The sequence below is a fragment of the Lactuca virosa genome, chromosome 4 (genome assembly GCF_052849685.1).
Source record: "Lactuca virosa cultivar CGN04683 chromosome 4, Lactuca_virosa_CGN04683_v6, whole genome shotgun sequence".
NCBI lineage: Eukaryota > Viridiplantae > Streptophyta > Magnoliopsida > Asterales > Asteraceae > Lactuca > Lactuca virosa.
The window spans coordinates 413,323,684-413,347,206 of NC_136429.1; the positions used below are offsets into that span (position 1 = coordinate 413,323,684).

A 23,523-nucleotide genomic window follows, 5' to 3' on the forward strand; every position below is an offset into this window, starting at 1 on the left:
TCACACCCTTTCACTACCCAATTTAAATATAAATTAATTATGGTAATAAAATAATTTTAGTAATAAACTATACAATTATTTTAACGATTTATGATTAAGTCAATCATAATCCTGTCATGCAATTTATCCATATAATAGATAACATGAAATAAACATATAATACACATTAAAATTCAATTAATAAATTATTTTATCTATAATTGTGTATGATGAAAATGAGTGTAATCTCAAATCGTAATTAGTTCTAATAGTAACTGCTCGATCTCTTATTAACTGAAATTTTCCTCTTCCAAAATATCTTCTATTCTTTTTTTCTAATATTTATGTTTGAGTGGTATGCTTCAAATTCAGAATGATACTCCTATTTATAATAAATTGGATTCACCATGACGTATTTAAATTCGTACAACAAATTAAATGCTTCCCTATCCTTTTTCAATTCTTATCAAAGAAATGTGTATGATATCTTAACACGTATCTATTAATCTTAAGACGCGAATGTTCATATGTGAATCACCAAAAAGTACAATTATCATTCAAAATATGTGGCTCATTAATAGCAACGTAGCTAATGAGTAATCAAGAAATCTTGCTTATGCAATCCATTTATCTAATTACACAGATGCTGGAACGTTCCAAAAATACTAAGTAAAACTTTTATTTTAAATCGATCAAAACAACCATTCATTAAGTTTGAAAACCCATCATAGTATAAAATATGTCATACAATCATCGGAGTACAAAATTGATCAAATCATGCAGAATACTGGTGGATGCGGTACAATCATGTCGAGCTCTTCCCTTAGGAATCGAAAGTACTTGAAACCATAAACATAAAACTGTAAGCACAAAGCTTATTGAATTCCCCAAAATACCCCATACCATACATACATATCAACTTGAAGTTGTACGGGTCTATTTCACCCCCGGGTCTATTTCAACTCAATTGGTAATTTTTCAACAGAACGGGTCTATTTCACCCCCGGGTCTATTTCACATTTGTGTCTATTTAACCCCTGTGTCTATTTCAACTCAATCGGTGTTTTTCATCCGAACGGGTCTATTTCACCCCCGGGTCTATTTTACCACTATCCATAAGCATATAGTCATATCAACAAGAGTCACAAAGACAATAAGCACATACATGCATATCAGCAAGTGTCACAAAGACAACTATTATCCTACAAACATAATCCAGTGGGCCGACATTGATGCCTTCGACCAATGAGTACAGTGAAGAGACTCACCTCTTAGTCGATAATCAGCTGCTACTACTCTCGCTTCCAGAAATACTAATGCTAAGCACCACCTATACATTTACACAAGGTAATCCCTTAGCTCTTCTACCAAAACTAGGAATTTGACCAAAAGTCAACTCAAGTAAAAAAGTCGAAGGTCAACGTTGACTTTAGTCAACCGTCACGTTGTGGCCATTCATGACCACGTCGTGACCCACATACGACAATACAGACAGTCATTTCCCAGTCGCCACGCCGTGGCGGCCTAAGGTCACGTCGTGAGCACTAGGTTTCTAACAGCTTAATGGGTTAAGCCATTTCTTCGATTCTAAGAGCTCCAAAGCTCAGATCTGGTCCATTCTATGGTCTAAATAGATAAAGTTTCCAACTTTATCCCTTAAGACTCTCCAAGAGATCAAGACCTCAACTCCTTGGTCCAAAAAGGGCAAAAACATAACATAGCTTAATCATTAAGTACTTAATCTTGAAGGTCTCTTGTCCATTAATTCTAGAAGGGTTCAAGCACCATTACTAACATAAAAATTTGTGCTTTACAGACATGCATGTCTTGAACTCTTATTAGGTTAAAACAAGGGCTTTATGACCAAGATTTCATGCATGACACCAAAACTCATTCCTACTTCAGATCCAAAACACCAAATGCCCCAAATGGCCAGGAGATTCATAAAGTTGCAAACTTTATGAGATCTCACCACCCAAACTCATCAAGACATGAAGAATAATGGACAAAACTAGAGATCTAGAAACTTAGCAAGGAAAATGTTGAATCTTGGACACTCACCAAGGTCCAGATGATATGCTAGAAGATGAAGATGATGCTTGCAAGGTGAATCTTCACACCACGGGCTTCCTTCTCCTTCAAAGACCACCACAAGTACCAAAATGAGTTCACAAATGCAATGGAGGCTAGGGTTAGGGTTTCTGATCTTGGAAGGATGATGGATGTAGAATGATCACGAAACCCTAGCTATAATGTCCTTTAAATTGGGCCTAAAGCCTAAGGATTGAGGTTTCCTCCAAAAACAGCTGCCATGCCGTGGCGGGTCATTTAATTCCCGCGATCATAAAATTAATGTCACGCCGTGGTGAAGCTTCATGACGTCGTGGCCACCCAAAAATGAAAGTTTAACATTTAAAAATTAACTCATACCTGGAACGAATGTTACACATGCTATACCCTCACTTAATTGAAGATGTACTATCGATTTTTAACCACACATATATTTGAAAGAAACACGTATCATTTTTTTTCTTCCTTAAATAATTTATATATAGCTCCTCAAAAATATATATGTATACATTTATAAAACTTAACTAGTTTAAATTATACTTCATTATAATAACATAATGTTTGATAAAATGTATTTCTTTTAGATCGTTTAATTCATTTTGATATAATTTTATCGAAACCGACTTATATTCTAAATATGATATTTTGGTCATGAAATCACCAACTCTTGAAAAGTATAGCTTTCGTATGTCATCTTTGAAAATATCTTAATAGATTCGACTTGACGTTATATATAAATACCCAATATCGATATTATTTTACGACGTAGCTAATTTAATAATCGATAACTAACGTCGTAAAATATACCTGGACAATTGGTTTTGAGAAAAAAACAGGTGTAACATATACCTATTTTTAAGATGTTATAATATATTTCGACGTTCAGCAATAAGGGTTTAGATCATTAATCTATTGACAACATTATACATTTATCACGTGAATAATAATTTATAAATGAATAGTATTCTACGAAATATACAGGTGTCACATAGGCGATGACTTTAAAGTCATTGCTTGATGATCTAATGTAAATCAAGGTAAAGTCACTTTTGCATGCATCCCATAAAAAACATGTTAAAAGCATTAATAATCGTAGTCGCTTTCATTTCAAGGTTATTTCATTTCAAGGTTAAACATCTTTCCTTCTCGGGGTAACTCTTCCAATCATTTTAACCTTTTCTTTTAACTTCTAAAGTATCTTATAGCATGATTTCTATATACTATTTGATTACGATTATGCTAAACTACCCCATTCATTTATAGCTTCTTTTAGTATACACTTAGATAAAAAGCAGACAAATACATCAGTTGAAATTTTATCTAAGAACAATAGTTTATATTTTAAAGCTTCATGATAAATATCCATATTTGTATCATTAATGATAAGGGCTAATGTTATAAAAACCATCAAGTTTTCAGGGTTTTGTCGGTTTTGCCCAAAGTTGAAATTTATGTCCGTTTTTACCCAATTATTTTCGAAAAAATGTTCGGTTTTACCCTTTTACCGGTGATAACAGGTTTTCCAGGTTACCATTATATTAAATTCGCAAAAAAACCCTTAAGTTTATAATTTTTTTACACTTTTACCCTAAGTATATTTTTTTTCATAATATACATATTCATGCAGAAAAATCGTATTTATATACGAAAAAATATTTAATTAAATATTGTATTTTTTTAATGTTATATATATATATATATATATATATATATATATATATATATATATATATATATATATATATATGTTTATTGGTGTGTGTGTGTTTTTGCATGGTTATACCATTTAAAAAGATAAATAATATTTTTAGAATTATGAATATGGGTTTTATAGATATAGTTTTTAAAAGTATAAATACATATTTTTACATTTTTATATATTAATATGTATCTAGACTTCTAAAAATATATTTATACTTAAAAAAAAACATATATCAAAATACATATTTACACTTCTAAAAATATATGTATATACTTATATAAACATGTTTATGAATGAACAGGTTTTTTTATTGATATATATTTTTAAATATATAAAAATACGTATTTGTAGTTCTAAAAACATATTAATTTGTTTTTTTACATCTTAAATGGTTTCCAACAAAAAAAAACTCACACACACACACACACACATACATATATATATATATATATATATATATATATATATATATATATAAAGAAATAACATTAAAAAAATGTAAATACAATATTTAATTAAATTTTTTTCGTATATAAATATGATTTTTCTGCTTAAATACGTATAATATAAAAAAAAAATACATAGGGTAAAAGTGTAAAAAAAAATTATAAACTTAAGGGTAAAAACATAAAAAACTGTAAAGTTAAGGGTTTTTTTTTGCAAAGTTAATATAGTGGTAACCTGTTATCACCGGTAAAAGGGTAAAACCAATCATTTTTTGGAAAATGTTAGGGTAAAAACGGACATAAAATTCAACTTTTGGCAAAACCGACAAAACCCTGAAAATTTGAGGGTTTTTATGACATTAGCCCTAATCATAATGCAATGTCACAATTAGCCTTGAATTAGACTTATATCGATGGCTCAATTACAAATTCCAACACAAAAATCATCTCCACGTAAAAACGTTTTTTTTATGAATAAATACTTTTTAACAAGCACACAAACAAAAAATCAAAACCCTAGTCCCCAAATCCTCTACCTAATGCTCAAATCCTCAAAATCCTACAAAAAGCCATCCCTTATTCTCTCTCTTCTTCAAATATGTTATGGTAAATGTATTCATTATTCAACTATGAATTTGCAAGCTCAATTCTTTGTTGATGTTCACCAACTTTATAATCAACAACCTCCATGAACAACTCCGAATCCAAATCACAATCCGGCCTCCCATAAACCGCGGCTTGAACACTCGCCATTAATTTTGCTATTTCACGGCCCGAAAACCCTTTGGTTTTTTTAGCCGCCTCTCGGATTATATCATCCGATAATTCTTTGATCACAATCTTTTTAGTTTTGGTTTTGAAAAGGGATTTCCATTTGGATTCATTGTTGTCGTCTTCTTCATGAAGGTATTTTTGTAAATAAAGTTTTAGAAGTTTGAAGCGTTCGTCTTCTTGTGGGAGGGGGAATTCGATTACGTCGTCGATACGGTCAGTTATCGCGCTATCGAGATCCCCGGGTCGGTTTGTGGCCAGGACGAGAACGACATCACGTGATTGGTCGCCGGTTCGGAAGAGTAACGCGTTTAATGCGCTTCGTTGGGCTTCGCTCATGTGTGTGCTGTTACGCCTGCATCGGAAGTAACAATCGACAACAGATTATTACACATGACATGACATGATATAACATGACATTAGAGATTGATATGACATGACGTGACAGAACAAAATGTAACATGACAGATTGACATAACATGACATGACAAGTTCTTACACAAGACATAGGACACGACATGTCACACATGACAAGACATGTCACACATGACAAGACATAACACATGTTGTCAGTTGTCACACAGCACAAGACATGAAAGTACATGCATTTACTGTGTTTTTGAGATGCATTGGACTGTAATTAATGTTCAATGGGACAAAACTAGCAATTTTTGTCACGCCCAAAAAGGGAATATGCAAACCCCATCAACGGTACGGGGTGACATACCCACATGAGAAGGTAAATCACAATGTCCCAAAAGCAAAGAAGGTGGACATTAATTATGAAAAATGACCATTTTACCCTTATCTTCCCAATTATTTTTCTCTTCCTTTTCCCATGACCCATGTGAGCCGTTATGTTCTCAAATATGTAAAAAAACACTAATGAAAGTTGAATCACAATGTCCGAAAAGCAAAGAAGGTGAACATTAGTTATGAAAAATGACCATTTTGCCCTTTTCTTCTCATTTATTTTTCTCTTCCTTTTCCCCTCGTGTGAGTCGTTATTTTTTCAAAGATGTTAAACATTAATGAAAGTTAAATCACAATGTCCGAAAAGCAAAGAAAGTGGACATTAGTTATGAAAATGACCATTTTGCCCTTATCTTGACATTAATGATTCAAAATAGAAGTTAATGGGAAAGGAAAAGAAATAGGATCTTACTCGCAAAGGAAAGCATCAGCTTCATCAATGAAGAGAAGTAAACCCCTTTTTGACTTGTTTGACCAGTCAAATATTTCATGGATTTTAGTTACAGCCTGTGCACCAAGTGGAGCAACATCTCCTCCTGTCATCATTGCATAATCCAAACCCTGCACAATACATTCATTACCCCTAAGCACTTTTGCATTTCAGAGTCTTAAATATTGGCAGATTTAGTCCCTATAACTTTGTAATTTACATAAAAGGTCCCTGTGAACTTTTCTTTACAGAAACAATCCATATGTTTAAGATTTTCATACGCTGGCAGGTTTGACCCATGTGTAGAAAACAAAGTACAAAAACTGTCCCTGTAATTTACATTTTTTTAACACATGTTTTTTTATAAAAAAAACTCAAAGTAAAATACCTTAATAAGATGAAACAAAAGTAGAATACTATAAATATAACATATAAATAAAAGTAGATTGCTATAATTGGATGTAGATTCAAGAAAGCATATACCGATTTTCTTGCAATTTCTCTTGCAACCAAGGTTTTGCCAGTGCCAGGTGGACCATAGAAAAGCATGTTGCGAAATGGAGCTTGATGAGACTTTGTATTTGCAGTAGCCTTAGCAAGATGCTCTATTCTTTTTTGCAAAGAAGGATGGAGTACAATGTTTCCAAATTTAGATTTATCTTTAAGAGAAGATGATTTTCCAGAAGAATAATTGCGAATTTTTTGGGTTGCACGTGTGGCAATTCCTGACCATGGGAATTTTTCCATGGATGATTCTCGAATTAGTGATGGTTGTCCAAGAATTCGGTTTACATATCCCCACAAAACCCTAGCACCTTCCCTGAGGGGTAAAAAAGAAATTTGTCAGCATCTTTGTCAAGGATTGTAACTATATATATGTAAGGAAACAAGCCACTGCAGATTCTGGTAATCATGTAAAGGACTTGGTAAATTTGTCAAAATGACCATTTTGCCCTTGTCAAGCATTTTAACTATATATGTAAACAAGTCACTGCAGATTCTGGTGATCAAGAAAAGGTCTTAGTAAATTTTTCAAAATGACCATTTTGCCCTTGTCGAGCATTTTAACTAACAAGTCACTGCAGATTCTGGTAATCAAGAAAAGGTCTTGGTAAATTTTTCAAAATGACCATTTTGACCTTGTCAAGCATTTTAACTATATATGTAAACAAGTCACTGCAGATTCTGGTGATCAAGTAAAGGTCTTGGAAAAATTTGTCAAAATGACCATTTTGCCCTTGTCTTCTTCATTTTCTTCATCTACTTTTCCAAGAAACCCGTGAAAATCAATCTTAACCCATGGATAGATTTTGTTTTTGTTTCTGGGATTCTTTTTTATTTTAATTTTAAGATTGAATTTCAGGGTTTTGGTTTTTCATCGATAAAGATTAAGAAAAAAAAAAAGAAGACATGTACACAAGCCACAGCACAGTCTAGTAATCAAGTAATGGTCTTGGTAAATTTAACCAAATTACCGTTTTGCCCTTGTCCTTTACATTTTCTCCATCTCCTTCCAAGAAACCCCTTATAGTCAACCTTTTTTTGCAAAGGGCTGATAATCAATCTTAATCCAAGGATAGATTTTGTTTTTATTTCTGAGATTCTATTTAATTTACTTTTAAGATTGAATTTCAGAGTTTTGGTTTCATGTTAGGGTTTTCTTCGAGAAAGATGAAGAAAATAGAGATGACAAGGGCAAAATGGTCATTTTCATAAACTAACAGGTGGGTTGTTATCTTACACGGCTCAGGGATTAAAAAGGTTATGAAACAGTGAAATAGGGACGGAAAAAGGTAAAAAGATTCTTTTTCGGACGATTTCCAAAAAAAAATCAATGGAGCAAAGGGACCAAAACTGTAAATTACTCAAAACTAAATCTTCTTCCAAAACAAGATTTAAATAATGATGGATTCTTAATAAGGAAAGATATAAGAGAGCCTCTAGTCAAAACAGTATTTAATGTTCCATTCACGTGTGTTTGCTCTAACAGACGAAAGTGCCCTTGTCTATTTAAAAAAGGCATCTAAAAAGCACTAATCAAATAAATTAAGTTTTAAAGTATAAATCTAGCAGACCTGGTTGTATAAACTCCTGCAGCTAAAGCAGTAACTCCTCCAACAGTCATTACTAGTTTACTTCTATCTGTCAACAACATCCTGACACCACCTACATATAAACAAACTCCAATTAATCCAAAAAGAAAAAATTGCAAGTATTCAATAATGTGTAATAGTAACACATTCTCCACAAGAATTATAAGAAACATCATCTTTTTGTATACCTTCAATGTGACCAAAAGTTGTGTTGATTGCAGCAAGCCATTTTTCCTTCTCACCATTGACTCGTTCCACAAGCATTCTTCTGTTGTGATCTTCAGTTAGTTTTGCTTCATGTGCACGACCTTCAGCCTCAGCCATGGCTTTAACTCTAATGGTTTCACGTTCTATTTCAGCTCTCTCTTTCTCTGTTTGTCTTTGTTGAGCTTGAATCTGTTCTTCAGTTACTCTTCTTGCTTGTTCTTTTCTTATTAAAGATTCCTCTTGCATTCTAGCCAATTCAGCATTGTGTTGTCTTTGAGCTTCATGATCTGTCTGCATTCTTTTCCTAGCTAACTCATCTTCATATCGTAACATTTGGGCTTTAACTTGTGATTGTTTTTCTACTAAATTCATTTGGTCTTCTGCAAGTTTACGCTGTTGTTGCTGCATATGAACATGATTATTAACTATTATGTAATGGAATTCCCAAATACAAAAGGCAGACAAACAGTCAAAAGCATACTCACGATAGCAAGTTGAGCCTGAATGGCTTCCTGATGAGCCTTCTCTGCTGCCAATTCAGCAAGACGAGCCTCTTCTTGTTTTCTCATCACCTCAAACACCTAAAAGAATGAACCAAAATCCATGTAAGCAAGCCACGCTTTTTGCAGGGGAAAGATTGGAAGTATATATCATGTCGTTCCAAAAAGAGAAACTTATAAAATCTTTCAGCTTTTGGCTGCTTCCGTTTCCAACCAATGATTAATCCGAAAAGCAAAGTCCAACAAAGAAAACACAAACGCTAATACCTTCAACCAATGATACAAATGCAGTACTTGCACCATTGGTAGAAAATGACTACTATTAATAACAAAAACATTTGAACTACGTTCACCTGCTTAGAATAGGGATTACTATTGATTTCCCTGAGTGCTTTAGCTCCCCTTTCTAGAGCTTCAGGATCAAAACCCCCTTTCGAATCCTCAACCTCGGGCTTAGGTTCCGTGTTTGAAGGCTCCGACCCCGATTGGGGCGACTGGGATGGTGTCGGAGATTGAGCAAACGGATTGAAACGATACGACGGAGCGTCGGCGTACGAGTAAGTGGTGGTTGATGCGGCCGCGGCAGCCGCCATAGCAGCCAACGATGCGAACCTGGAAGCCGCCATTAACGGGCTTTCGAAAGTATAAACCTATCTGTAGCTCAATTCAATCACTGCAATAAAAGACTGTGTTAAGATTTTTGGGTAGAGCATAAACCCCCTTTTCACGTTTAGGGTTTAAAGAAAATCTCAGTTGAATCGAGAATGGAACATGGAACGAGGGAGATTTCGGTAATTTGAGGTACAGTTCACGTTTGGAATTTTTCTTGCACAAGAGGCAACTAAAACAAAGATTTTTACAAGACAAGGGTCAATGGGTATAATGAAAACTAAACCAAGATGGTAAATGTAAAATGATGCATTGTAGAAACGGATAATGGCTTAAAAGGGTAATATATTTTTCGATTTGTACACATTTGGTCACTGAGTTTTTTTTTCGTCCATATTTACCCCTTCAACTTGTTAAACTGTATACATTCAGTCCTTATGACCGGCTACTTCAGGTTACCCGGTAAAAATGACTTAATAGGGTAATATATTTCTCACTTTGTACACATTTCGTCTTTAATATTTTTGTACACATTTAGTCCTTTTTTTTTGGCGCAAATTAAGTCATTTTTTTTTGTACTCATTTAGTACTTATGAATGATTTTTTAGTTTTTTCTCACGAAATCTTACGTAGGACATTCATTAATGAGGTGTATGGGGCTTTTGATGCTTATATCCATCGCGATCTCGACTACTTGGTTGCTTAGGTCATGTGTTCTGAACGTCATAACTTCTTCATATGATCTCGGATTTTAACGATTTTTATATCCATGCGTTCGTATTTTAGTCTACTACAACTTTCATTTAGATTACTCCCATTAAAAAATAATATATTTTTACTTACCATTTTTATATCCATACCCGGTGGCGGATTTAGTATGGTCCCGGTGTTGCACCTGTTTTTTCTGTTCGCAGTGGAAAAATTTTCGCTTTATTTTTTACGCTTATACCGATTTTTCATGTATCAGCAACACCTATTTCATATCGGCAACACCTACTATGTATTACTGCGTCTTCCCATGTCCATACGTTTTTTATGAATGCATGTATGTATGTTTTTTTTATAAAATCGTTAGTAAAAATATATTACATTTTAACGGGGGTAATCTTAATGAAAGTTGTAGTAGACTCAAAAAATGAACAATGTGGATAAAGATCCTTAAAATCTGATATCGTATGAAGAAGTTACGATGTTCAAAATACAAGACCTAAGCCAAACCACAAGACTTACGCAACCAAACAGTCGAGATCGCATTGGACATAAGCATCAACAACCCCAAGCACCTCATCAATGATTGTCTCACGTAAGATGTCGTGAAAAAACCTAAAGAAATCATTCATAAGTACTGAATGAGTACAAAAAATGACTTATTTTGAAACAAAAAGAAATTTTGAGGACTAAATATGTACAAAAATATTAAGGACTAAATGTGTACAAAATGAAAAATATATTACCCTATCAAGTCATTTTTCCCGGCTAACCTGGAGTAACAGGTCATAAGGACTGAATGTGTACAGTTTAACAAGTTTAAGGGGTAAATGTGGACGAAAAAAAAATTCAGTGACCAAATGTGTACAAATCGAATAATATGTTACCCTTTTAAGTCATTATCCCTTGTAGAAAAGCTACCAAGTTTAGGCATCTAATTCCCCTTTGCCACTAAATTAAATTTTTATAACATTTTTATTATTAATTTAGGATTTGTTTTATGAAATTAGATTTTTAGTAGGTTCCATCCATCGAGTGTTAAACATTCATCTGTCATTAGGTTAAGTGTTATAAATAGTCTGTTGCATGCATAGTGTTGGGGTTGTCGGTCGTCGACAAGGGCAGAAACACCACATACTCTCCTCTACCCTATGATGAGGTGAGGTGATCATGCCATCATGGTTTCTCTCTCCTCTTATTTCAAACGTTATGACTTTTTGTAAAAAATGTTTAACTTTTAAAAAAATTATATCCTATAAATCAGTGTTTTAAAACTCGACATATTAGGTCGAGTACTCGGAATCGAGTATGTCCGAGGAGATTTACTAGAAATCGGTCAAAAAAACTCGAAATCGCGATCCAACTCAGAAAAACTCGGTCAAATCAGTGAAACTCAGGAATTTTGACTTTTTTTTTAAAGAAACAACCATAATTGCTAAGTAATTAATTTAAGACAAAGTTGCAAAAATGGTTCATGTTGTTGTAAAAAAAAACTATGGTTTGGGTCCAAAAAAGCTTGGTGGTGCATCAGCGGTCCAATTTTGGATATTTTGTGTCGGTTTTGTCCATACTCAACCGGAAATGATGAATATGTCATTAAATAATTATTTTTTAATTTCTTATTACTATAATTAAAAAAAAACCAAAAAGAAAAGAAACAAAAAAAGAAAAGAAAATTCCCACCTCCTACTAACCCAACCATCCTCATTGTTGTCAGTCACTACCACCTGTCGGGCCACTACTACCACCAACTTCCCTTCTAAAAGAACTGATAGCCACCACCAATCACTACCAGCCATCAGCTTGTTTATAGATCCAGAAAGAACCATTCTACAACCTAAAAAATTGATGAACTAAATCAAAATTGATGGAAGCTTCCCATTAGAGAAAAAATAAATCCATAAAACCGTTTGACATCTCACTCGTTGTACGATGATAACTAAGTTTTATTATTATATGAGAGATTTACCTTAAAGAAAAAAAAACACCAAATCAAATTTGAAATAAATCTAAAGCAAACACCAAAAGAAAACATTAGTAAAGCAAACACTAGAAGAAAACATTGATGTCCTTCTGTTTCGGATCCAATAAAACTAAATTGAGAAACTGACGATGATTTTGATTCACGTCGTGGGCGAAGGAATCGGTGGCAGAGAATGTAGTAGTGGCTATTGATTCTGATGAAGGGCTTTTTGTCGGTACACTAAAGCTTTTTGTTGAAGGTTCTGATAAGGTAGCAACAGACGGAGAAAAATTGTGGCGGCCCGTGGATCTAATAAAGGGCTTCGTCATTGGGCCAAAACTTTTTCTCCAAAGAGAGGTTTTTTCCGGCAATGGTAAGAGTAGAGGTTATTTCCGAAAATGGGAAGATTAGAAACAGAAGGAGGTGGTGGATGTAAAGAGATGATCAAGTCGATCCAGGGCTGAAGGGTTAGGAGAAAAAATGGTGAAGGTGGGACCCAACATTTTAGTAATAAATGAAGTATTATAAAAATTAAAAATTTGGAAAAAATAAAATATAAGTCATAAAAGTCATTTTAAGTGTATAGGGACCAAAATCACTAAAAATATTCAAAATTGGACCATTAATGCACCACTAAACTTTTTTGGACCAAAACTGTAACATCCCAAATTTCAAGCCCAAATTTTTCATTTTTAATTAAGTAATTCTCAACATAGTTTACCAAAACATTTCCCAAGTCATATCATTTGCAAACAGAGATATAACAATGTGTCTGAAAATCATCATGTCAAAGTAAAATAAATCAGAGTACAATCCCAGAAAACTCCATGCGGAAATCATGTGTGTGTGTGATGCGCTGCTACACCGGCGGCTCCTTCCCCTTAGGCGAAGAGGTACCTGAAACCAAAACTAAAACTGTAAGCACAAAGCTTAGTGAGTTCCCCCATCATACCACATACCATACAATCACATAGCATATATATATTTTCGGGCCATTCTGGGGCGCCCCTCCTACCCATGTCAAGCCATTCTGGGGTGCTGACCTACCCATGTCAAGCCATTCTGGGGTGCTGACCTACCCATGTCAGGCTATTCTGGGGTGCCGACCTACCCTTCGGTCTTTCAACCGGACTCGGGGACTATTTCACCCCTACTGCTAACACATAATGTCATATCTCTATCATACTGTCAGACGTATCTGGGGTGTCCGACCTACCCATTGGTCCTAGCGACCGATTCGGGGACTAGTCCCCTCCTACTCATACCATCTCACATAACATAGTAAACTAGCATAGTCATATATCAAGCAAACTAGCATATTCGCATATCAATAATAGCCGACCAGACAATTATCACAAAGACAATTATCTCAGCTAAACATCTACTAGTGGGCCGGCTTTGGTGTCGTAGACCCACTTCTACTGGAAGGTAACTCACCTCGATGTCGTGTAGTGTCTGAACTGCCCTTGGCGTGAAGGTCGGCTCTCCTCGACTCCTCAATCCCTACACGACAACCCTCAAGTCATCAAACAGAACAAACAACCCTAACCAGGGTCAATCCTTAAACCAAGCAAGTCAACATTGGTCAAAGTCAACACCTAGTTGACCTGACTCGCCGAGTTGGTCTACCAACTCGTCGAGTCCATGCTCCACTAACCCGGTCCAACCCCAACATCACTCATCGAGCCTTGCGAGAACACGACAAGTTCACATTCATTCAAACCATCGGGACTATCTTCATCCGACTCGCCGAGTTGTATGAACAACTCGTCGAGTTCATCCCCATCCTATGAACAAGTCCGCCCTTGACTCGCCGAGTTGTATGAACAACTCGTCGAGTTCGTCTTCATAAGTTGGGAGATTGCCTTGGACTCGCCGAGTCTGTTCATACACTCGTCGAGTCCCATGATTCCCAGGTCCCTTTCATGACTAAACATCTACGGGACTTTTCCTTGCTAACAACTGCTTCCTTCACAGAAAGGATTTGGTGGTCTATACACCGCGACTCGCCGAGTCCCAAGAGCGACTCGTCGAGTTCCTCTATGACCATTACTATAAAGTCAATTTAAATGGGTCTTAACACCTCAAAACCATAGATCTAGCCTCCTAATGTCCATTTCACACGTAAAGTTCCAAACTTGGTGCACATGCATGGGGTCTTTGGCTCAAAAATTCATAAAAGGAGCTTTACAATGTGCATGGGGCTCTCATGGCCATAGAGTTGGCACCTTTATGCCATGAGACCCCTCCAATGACTCAGATCTGGAAGTAGAACTCCATGAAACACTTCACAATTCGAAAATGGCTTGGAAAGCCCTAAATGCACCCAAAAATCTAAGCCCTAGAGATGAACAACCAAATGGAAGAGCAAAACAGGGGGCATTTACCTTGCTTAAGCTGAAGATGGAGTAAGATCTCTGGATCCACAAGCCCCAACTCGAATTCCCAAGCTTCTTCCTTCCTTCCAAGCTTCACAAACTATTCAAAAGCACCAAAAATGGCCGTAGATCACTCAAAGCGGTTAGGGTGTAACACCCAGAATCAGAAAGACCAAGAAAAGGAAGGAAAGGCTATAAGTCAAGAGTCAACTCGTCGAGTCCAGGGAGGAACTCGACGAGTCAAAGCGGGATCCGGGGCATAGAGTAAGTGACCGGCTCGGCAAGTCGGCTAGTGGACTCGGCGAGTCTGGTCTGGGCGAGAAAAACCCTAATCTCGGGGGTTGTGCCCTATTTAAAGAACATTACATCCCTTCCCCAGCCTCTTTACTCCCCTTTTGAGATCCAGAAACCCTAAATCGTGAGTGAGAGCCCTTGGAAGCAATTTAGAGCCTAGATAAGTGATTTTGGTGGAAAAGGGCTTGAAGATCAAGAGGCTTGCTGCAAATGAGTGGTGTAGATCCGGGATCTACTTCAGTTGGAGCATATATTGGAGGTAATAAGTTGTTGCTTTGGCTTTATTGCAAATAGATCTATCGTATGTTTGAGATTTGGGGCATTTTGGGCATGATTGAGATCTATGTCGAGTTAGAAGCCTAGATCTGAGGTTGCTACCTCAGATCTAGACTTGTGATGGTCCAGAAGGTCATAAAGTTTATGTCAATAAGTTATTGGTGAAGCCCCTTTGCCTTAAACCATAGCCCTAGAGTGTTTTGGGCATTTAGCTCCTTGGTTTCACGTAAAGTTTGCAACTTTACGTGGGGGATAGACTGTAGAAGAGTGGATATATGGATTGGAGCCCCTGCATGGCTCGAAAAGCCACTGTATGGATTGAGAACTGGAGAGACTCGGCGAGTCACATGGGTGTACTCGACGAGTTGTATGAATATGTGCATGGGCTCGGCGAGTTGGAAGAACAACTCGGCGAGTCTGTTGAAGATTGCCTAGGACTCGGCGAGTTTGTTCTTGGACTCGACGAGTCAGGTCGCAGAACCCCCAACCTCTTCTGGTTAAGACGCAAATCAGTGAGTTGAGCGGTGACTCAGTGAGTTGGACAGGATGGGACTCAGAGATCGTTGAACTCGACGAGTCCTGGGGTGACTCAGCGAGTTGGGTCGTATTTTGAGAGCTTCTGAGTTTAAGGACTCGGCGAGTCTTCGGGTTGACTCGGCGAGTCGAGTCAACTGGAAGGTTGAATTTGACCAGGACTTTGACTTTAACCAGAGTTGACTTAGTTTGACTTCGAGAGTTCAGGTTGGAACTAAGTGTTTTATTGATATTAGTAGCTCGGGGAGCTAGCGGAGCAGCGGTTCAGAGAGTGGTCGGACAGCAGCCAGAGGGTTATCAGCAAAGTTCAGCAGTGCGAGGTGAGTCTCCTCACTGTTTGTATGGGTCTACGGCCACAATGCCGACCCATTTAGTTTATGTATGGTAGGAAGACCCGGGGGATAGCCCTAGGCATTATGCATGAAAGACCAGGAGGAGGCTCCTGGCACACAGTATGTTATTATGTATGGTAGGAAGACCCGGGGGTTAGCCCTAGGCATTATGCATGAAAGACCAGGAGGAGGCTCCTGGCACACAATATGTTATTATGTATGGTAGGAAGACCCGGGGGTTAGCCCTAGGCAACATGTATGAAAGACCAGGAGGTGGCTCCTGGCACACTGTATACTATTATGAATGAAAGACCAGGAGGTGGCTCCTGGCACACTGTATGCTGAGTAGCCTAGTAGAGTAGTATGTATAGTTGTCTTTGTGATGCTTGCATGGAAGACCAGGGGGTGGCCCTTGGCACTTGTCTGTAAAACCCAGGGAGTGGCCCCAGGCTTGACAAGAAAGACCACGTGCGACCCGTGGCAATACAGCAAGACTATGTTTGGCACATAACACTTTACTCGATTATGGATATGTTTGTTATGTATGGCTCATGGTTACGTATGGTATGTATGGATCAGTTGGTTTGTATGGTATGTGGTATCTGGGGAACTCACTAAGCTTCGTGCTTACGGTTTTCAGTTTTGGTTTCAGGTATTCAGTTTTCAGAAGAGGAGCTCGGAAGGGTTGTAGTGCACACACCATGACAAGTTAGCCTGGGATGTTTACTCTGATAATTAAACAAGTGTTTTGGAAATGAAACTATGATTTGTCATATAAACCCTTTTAGTATGTTTGAATGACTTAATGCTATGAATCAGTAATGTTTTTAAAAGAAATTTTTGGACTCGAAATTTGGGATGTTACATAGGGTTTCTATATGAGGTGTTCTGGGAGTGATAGGGGCGACGGAGGCTGAGTTAAGGCGTTTAAATAGGGTGCAAACCCTCAAAATTAGGGTTTCACTCAAACAACACCTACTCGCCGAGTCAGTCTTCCGACTCGTCGAGTAGATCACTTAAACTTCCCGCGTATCCCGTCTCTACTCGACGAGTTAGGCCACCAACTCGTCGAGTCCCAGAAAATATACATAAAAATTTGAATTAAAGACATACCAGGAATCGGGTGCTACAAATCTCCCCCACTTATCTTAGACTTCGTCCTCAAAGTCTGTTGCTCGATCCTGAAAAAGCTCGGGGTAATGCTCCCTCATCTCGTCCTCCAGCTCCCAGGTCCACTCCGAGCCCTTGCGGTGCTGGCACTGCACCTTCACCAGCTCCACTCTCTTGTTCCTCAGATCCTTTAACTTACTGTCAAGGATCGCCACTGGCTTCTCAATATAGTTCAGGCTGTCATCCACCTGAATATCCTCCAAAGGCACCACTGCCGAATCATCCACCAGACACTTCCGCAGCTGGGAGACATGAAAAGTGTTATGAATCTGATTGAGTTCGGTCGGCAGATCCAGCCTATACGCCACCTTGCCCACCCGGGCTATAACCCTGAAGGGTCCAATATACATGGGGCCCAGCTTGCCCCGCTTCCTGAATCGAATGACGCCCTTCCAAGGCGACACTTTCAGGAGCACCATATCTCCGACCTGGAATTCCAGGTCCGATCGACGCTTGTCGGCATAACTCTTCTGCCGACTCTGAGCAGTCTGAAGCCTGCTCCGAACCTGCTGGATCCTCTCCGTAGTCTTGAGTACTACATCGGTACTCCCCATGACCCTCTGACCAACCTCACCCCAGCATATCGGGGTCCTGCACTTCCTCCCATACAACATCTCGAAAGGAGGACGGTCGATGCTCGCATGATAGCTATTATTATACGAGAACTCCGCCAACGGAAGGTAGGTATCCCAGCTACCTCCGAAATCTAAAACACATGCCCGCAGCATATCCTCTAGCGTCTGGATGGTCCGCTCGCTCTGACCATCCGTCTGCGGGTGAAAGGCGGTGCTAAAATGCAGACGAGTACCCAGCTCGTCATGAAACTTCTTCCAAAACCTGGAAGTGAACCGCACATCCCTGTCGGAAATCACTGAAACTGGCACTCCGTGCCGAGCTACTACCTCTCGGATATAGATGTCGGCCAACTTCTCGGTCGAGATGCTCTCCTGGATCGGTATGAAATGGGCACTCTTGATCAATCGATCCACGATCACCCAAATCGAATCCACTCCCCGTGCAGTCCTGGGAAGCTTGGTGATGAAATCCATGGTAATATCTTCCCATTTCCACATGGGAATATCTAACGGCTGCATCTTGCCGTGTGGCCTCTGGTGCTCGGCCTTGACCTTCCTGTAGGTCAAGCACCGCTCCACATACCATGCTACGTCCCGCTTCATGCAGGGCCACTAATAGTCAAGACGAAGATCTCTATACATCTTCGTCGCTCCGGGATGGATAGAAAATCTGGATTTGTGTGCCTCCTCCATCAGTATCTGGCGTATGCCTCCATGATAAGGGACCTACACCCTACAGTGAAGAGTCAATAACCCTCGGCTATCATAGTCGAAGGAGGAAACCTGACCCACAATTCGCTCACTCTTCCGATGTTCCTCCTTCATGGCCTCCTGCTGGGCCTCCCGAATCCGCTCCCACAACGGAGTCACAACTGTCATCCTCAGACAAATGTCCCTGATTGGCGCTGCCTTGCGGCTAAGCGCATCGGCCACGACATTGGCCTTCCCCAGGTGGTAGAGGATCTCGCAATCATAATCCTTCACCACATCAAGCCACCGACGCTGCCTCATATTGAGATTTGGCTGGTCCATGAGATACCTCAGGCTCTTATGGTCCGTGTAAATGGTACAACGAACACCATAGAGGTAATGACGCCAAATCTTGAGGGAAAAAACAACAGCCCCCAGCTCCAAATCATGCGTCGGGTAATTCGCCTCGTGAGGCTTCAGCTGCCTTGAAGCGTAAGCTATAACATGCCCTCTCTGCATCAATACCGCGCCCAAACCTGAGATGGACGCATCACAATATACCACAAAATCCTACGTGCCCTCTGGCAGGGCTAAGATTGGCGCCTCGCACAATCTCTGCCTCTAGGTCTCAAATGCAGCCTGCTGCTCAGGCCCCCAGCGAAAGACCACAGCCTTCCTCGTCAGCCTGGTCAGGGGCACGACTATCTTGGAGAAGTCCTGAATGAATCTCCGATAGTAGCCTGCCAATCCCAGAAAGCTCCGAATCTCAGATGGAGACCTCGGAACCTCCCATGTCATCACGGCCTCAACCTTGGCCGGATCAACCGATATCCCGTCTTGGTTGACAAGGTGCCCAAGAAACTGCACCTCGCGCAACCAGAACTCACACTTGGAGAACTTAGCATACAATTTCTCCCTTCTCAAAGTACCCAAAACCTCTCGCAAGTGCTCCTCATGCTGCTCTCGTGTCTTGGAGTAAACCAAGATGTCATCGATGAAAACTATCACGGACCGATCCAACATCGGTCTGCACACGCGGTTCATGAGGTCCATGAACGCGGCAGGAGCATTGGTGACCCCGAAAGGCATAACCACGAACTCATAGTGGCCATAATGCGTCCGAAACGCAGTCTTCTGCACATCCTCCTCTCCGACCCTCATCTGATGATACCCTGAACGCAAATCAATCTTGGAGAACCAAGATGCTCCCTGTAGCTGGTCAAAGAGGTCATCAATCCTCCGGAGTGGGTAACGGTTCTTCACCGTTACCTTATTCAGCTCCCTATAATCTATACACATCCGATGCGACCCGTCCTTCTTCTTCACAAACAGAATCGGGGCTCCCCAGGGTGAACTGCTCGGTCTAATGAATCCCTTATCTAACAGCTCCTGCAGCTGTGTAGACAACTCCTGCATCTCAGGAGGAGCCAACCGATACGGTGCCTTGGCTATCGAAGCCGCACCAGGGACTAGGTCGATCCTGAACTCTACCTGCCTCTCCGGAGGTATCCCAAGCAACTCCTCGGGGATACATCCGCAAACTCTCGTACCACGGGCACATCGCCCACTGCTGCCTTACCCATCTCCCGGGTATCCATAACATAGGAAACAAATCCTGTGCAACCCTGCTGAAGGTAACGCCTAGCTCTCGCTGCTGAACATAAAGCTGGTCCTCGCTGTGGCCTCTCGCCCTGAATCACCAGCTCTCCCCCACTTGGGGTCCTGATCCGCACCAACTGCTGCGCACAGTCAATCACTGCCCCATTGGGGCTTAGCCAATCCATACCGATAATAATCTTGTTCCCCCGCAAAGGTATAGGAACCAGATCTACCAGATAACGCTCCTCAAACAGCCGCAGGATGCAATCTCGGTAGACCTCTGATGCTCGCACTGACCGGTCGTCCTCAATATCGACCTCTAGAGGGCAATCTAACATGCCCGACGACTCAGGAAACTTCTTGCTAAGCGCAAGAGAGACAAACGATCGGGTAGTGCCCGAATCAAACAATACCTGAACTGGGATACCGTTCACATGGAACGATCCTATACAGAGCACATACATAACATATCAAAATCACAACGACATAAACAAAAGCATAAGAAAGAGATCATACCCGTCACCACATCGGGTGCAGCGCGTGCCTCCTCGGCTGTCAACTGAAATGCTCGGCTCCGCACCATTGGAGCCTCTGACTTGGCCTTCTGGCCATCTGCAACCCGCGCTGTCGCTGAAACCGGCGCCACTGCTGGCGCTGCTGCTGACGCTGCTGTCAATCTACGATAATTGGCCTTCTTATGGCCCCTCTGATTGCAATGGAAGCAAATCAGGTCTGACATCTGCACTGTGGGGGCGGGGGAAGTACAATCCCTGCCAAAGTTCCCCGTCCTGCCGCACTTGTAGCAGTCGGTCGATCCTGCTCTACAAGCTCCGTCATGTGGCCTGCCGCATTTCCTGCAGCGGCTCTGGCCTGGCTGGCCCTTCGACCTAACGTCAGATCCTTTGGTTTTCTTCCCCGAAACCCCTGTCACCTGTTCTGTCTCTACTTTCCTCTTCCTGACGTGCTCTAAATCGAGCTCCCTCTCCCGCGCCCTGGCAATCATAGACTCCAGGGTCGGGCAGGCTGAGTAGCTGACATGCTCCCGAATATCAGCCCTCAACATATCATGGTAGCGGGTCTTCCGCATCTCCTCATCCCTCGCATACTGGGGTACCAACAATGCTCTCTCCCGGAACTTGGCGGTGATCTCCGCCACAGTCTCCGTAGCCTGCCTCATATCCAAAAACTCTTTGGTCAGCTGCTGAAGCTCTACAGCCGGCGCAAACTTAGCCCTGAATCTGGTCACGAAATCTGACCACGTCATAGCCTCGATGGCTGGGGCTCCCAACGAGTCACCAACCGACGCCCACCAGTCTCTAGCTCTATCCCTCAAACATCCCGTAGCAAAGCGGACCTTCGACCCTTCCGGGCAGAAGCTCGTCAACTGCGCAGACTCAATGTCTGCGATCCATCTCCTGGCAGCAATGGGGTCCTTCACCCCGTGATAATCCGGCGCACCGCTCCCTCGGAAGTCCTTGAAGGACAGTGTGTGCATACCCGTCTGGCTAGACGCCATGTCACTCCTGAATGCCCGGAGGCGGTCCTCCATCAGCTCAACAATCCCTTCCTTGATCGACCCGAAAATGACCGGGGTCGACTCAAGGATGCCTCTCGTGATCTCAGACGCGATGAAATCGCGCACCCCGTCATCAACCTGCTCAGGTCCTGCACCCGAGCCTGATCCTGATCCTGATCCGGAACCTCCTGCTCCATGTCGCGTGGTCACCATACTGAAAATAAACGCATAAATGTCAGGATCATACATACTCTCGAGAGGTCTAACACACTCTCCAAGTTTCCCGGTTCTGTCTCAACCTTCCTTGATTCGAGTACGGATCCTCTGCTTCCAGTAGTACGGGCCCATACTACCTTCCACATCTATCCGTACTTTCCTCAAGGACTGTATCGACTTCACCAAGTCCCTTAACCAATATCCCTTTTTCCAACTATTCTCATCCTAGGCTTTCCTAGGGCACTCTCCGACCTACTCTCCGCCATCAGCTACACTAGGAGTCTCTGCTATCCTTCCCTAGCTAGCTTGCGAATACTATCACATATTCGTTCACTAGATAGTTAAAGTTAGCCAGAACCCTTATAGCACGAAGCCAGCAACATTCGGGCATTGAGTAACCAATTCAGGTATAACCTATACAGGCTATCCTACTGCTGACTAAACAGTCCTAGCATACAGCTCATACCACAGGCACATAAGGAATCCTTCCTAGATCCTTAGCCCTACTCTAGCATGCAGTTCTCAGAATCATATATATCAGGCATACAAGGCATCCTCCTAGATCCTTAGCCCTAATCTAGCATGCAGTTCTCAGTATCATACATCATATAACTTATCATAACAAGTATGGGTATCTTGGGGAAAACTTGCTTGAGCTCGGCTGGTCGCACGCATCACACACCTTGTTCTTTCTCAAAACCCTTTGACTCAGATTTTAGAAAACCATTTTCTTTGTAAAAATCTTTTAAATCCCTCGGTTTGAGTCCAGACACTCCCGAGGGTGTGTCCGAATCCCTCAAACCAGGGCTCTGATACCAACTTGTAACATCCCAAATTTCAAGCCCAAATTTTTCATTTTTAATTAAGTAATTCTCAACATAGTTTACCAAAACATTTCCCATGCCATATCATTTGCAAACAGAGATATAAATATGTGTCTGAAAATCATAATGTCAAAGTAAAATAAATCAGAGTATAATCCTAGAAAACTCCATGCGGAAATCATGTGTGTGTGTGATGCGCTGCTACACCGCCGGCTCCTTCCCCTTAGGCGAAGAGGTACCTGAAACCAAAACTAAAACTGTAAGCACAAAGCTTAGTGAGTTCCCCCATCATACCACATACCATACAATCACATAGCATATATATATGGCCGGACCATTCTGGGGCGCCCGTCCTACCCATGTCAAGCCATTCTGGGGTGTTGACCTACCCATGTCAAGCCATTCTGGGGTGCTGACCTACCCATGTCAAGCCAATCTGGGGTGCTGACCTACCCATGTCAGGCTATTCTGGGGTGCCGACCTACCCTTCGGTCTTTCAACCGGACTCGGGGACTATTTCACCCCCTACTGCTAACACATAATGTCATATCTCTATCATACTGTCAGACGTATCTGGGGTGTCCGACCTACCCATTGGTCCTAGCGACCGATTCGGGGACTAGTCCCCTTCTACTCATACCATCTCACATAACATAGTAAACTAGCATAGTGACATATCAAGCAAACTAGCATATTCGCATATCAACAATAGCCGACCAGACAATTATCACAAAGACAATTATCTCAGCTAAACATCTACTAGTGGGCCGGCTTTGGTGACGTAGACCCACTTCTACTGGAAGGTAACTCACCTCGATGTCGTGTAGTGTTTGAACTGTCCTTGGCATGAAGGTCGGCTCTCCTCGACTCCTCAATCTCTACACGACA

At 40.7% G+C, this 23,523-nt stretch overlaps 1 protein-coding gene across 1 annotated transcript; it reads right to left on the reverse strand.

Moving 5' to 3' along the window:
- Nucleotides 1-4,645: 4,645 nt before the first annotated feature.
- LOC145108924 (uncharacterized) lies at nucleotides 4,646-9,777 on the reverse strand. The gene is made up of 7 exons (XM_079046007.1): nucleotides 9,305-9,777; nucleotides 8,937-9,032; nucleotides 8,433-8,853; nucleotides 8,227-8,317; nucleotides 6,635-6,971; nucleotides 6,134-6,282; nucleotides 4,646-5,323 (listed from the first exon to the last, which is right to left on the reverse strand). The coding sequence occupies exons 1-7, from the start codon at nucleotides 9,575-9,577 to the stop codon at nucleotides 4,825-4,827; spliced, it is 1,866 nt and encodes a 621-aa protein (XP_078902133.1). The 5' UTR covers nucleotides 9,578-9,777; the 3' UTR covers nucleotides 4,646-4,824.
- Between the last annotated feature and the right edge of the window lie 13,746 nt (nucleotides 9,778-23,523).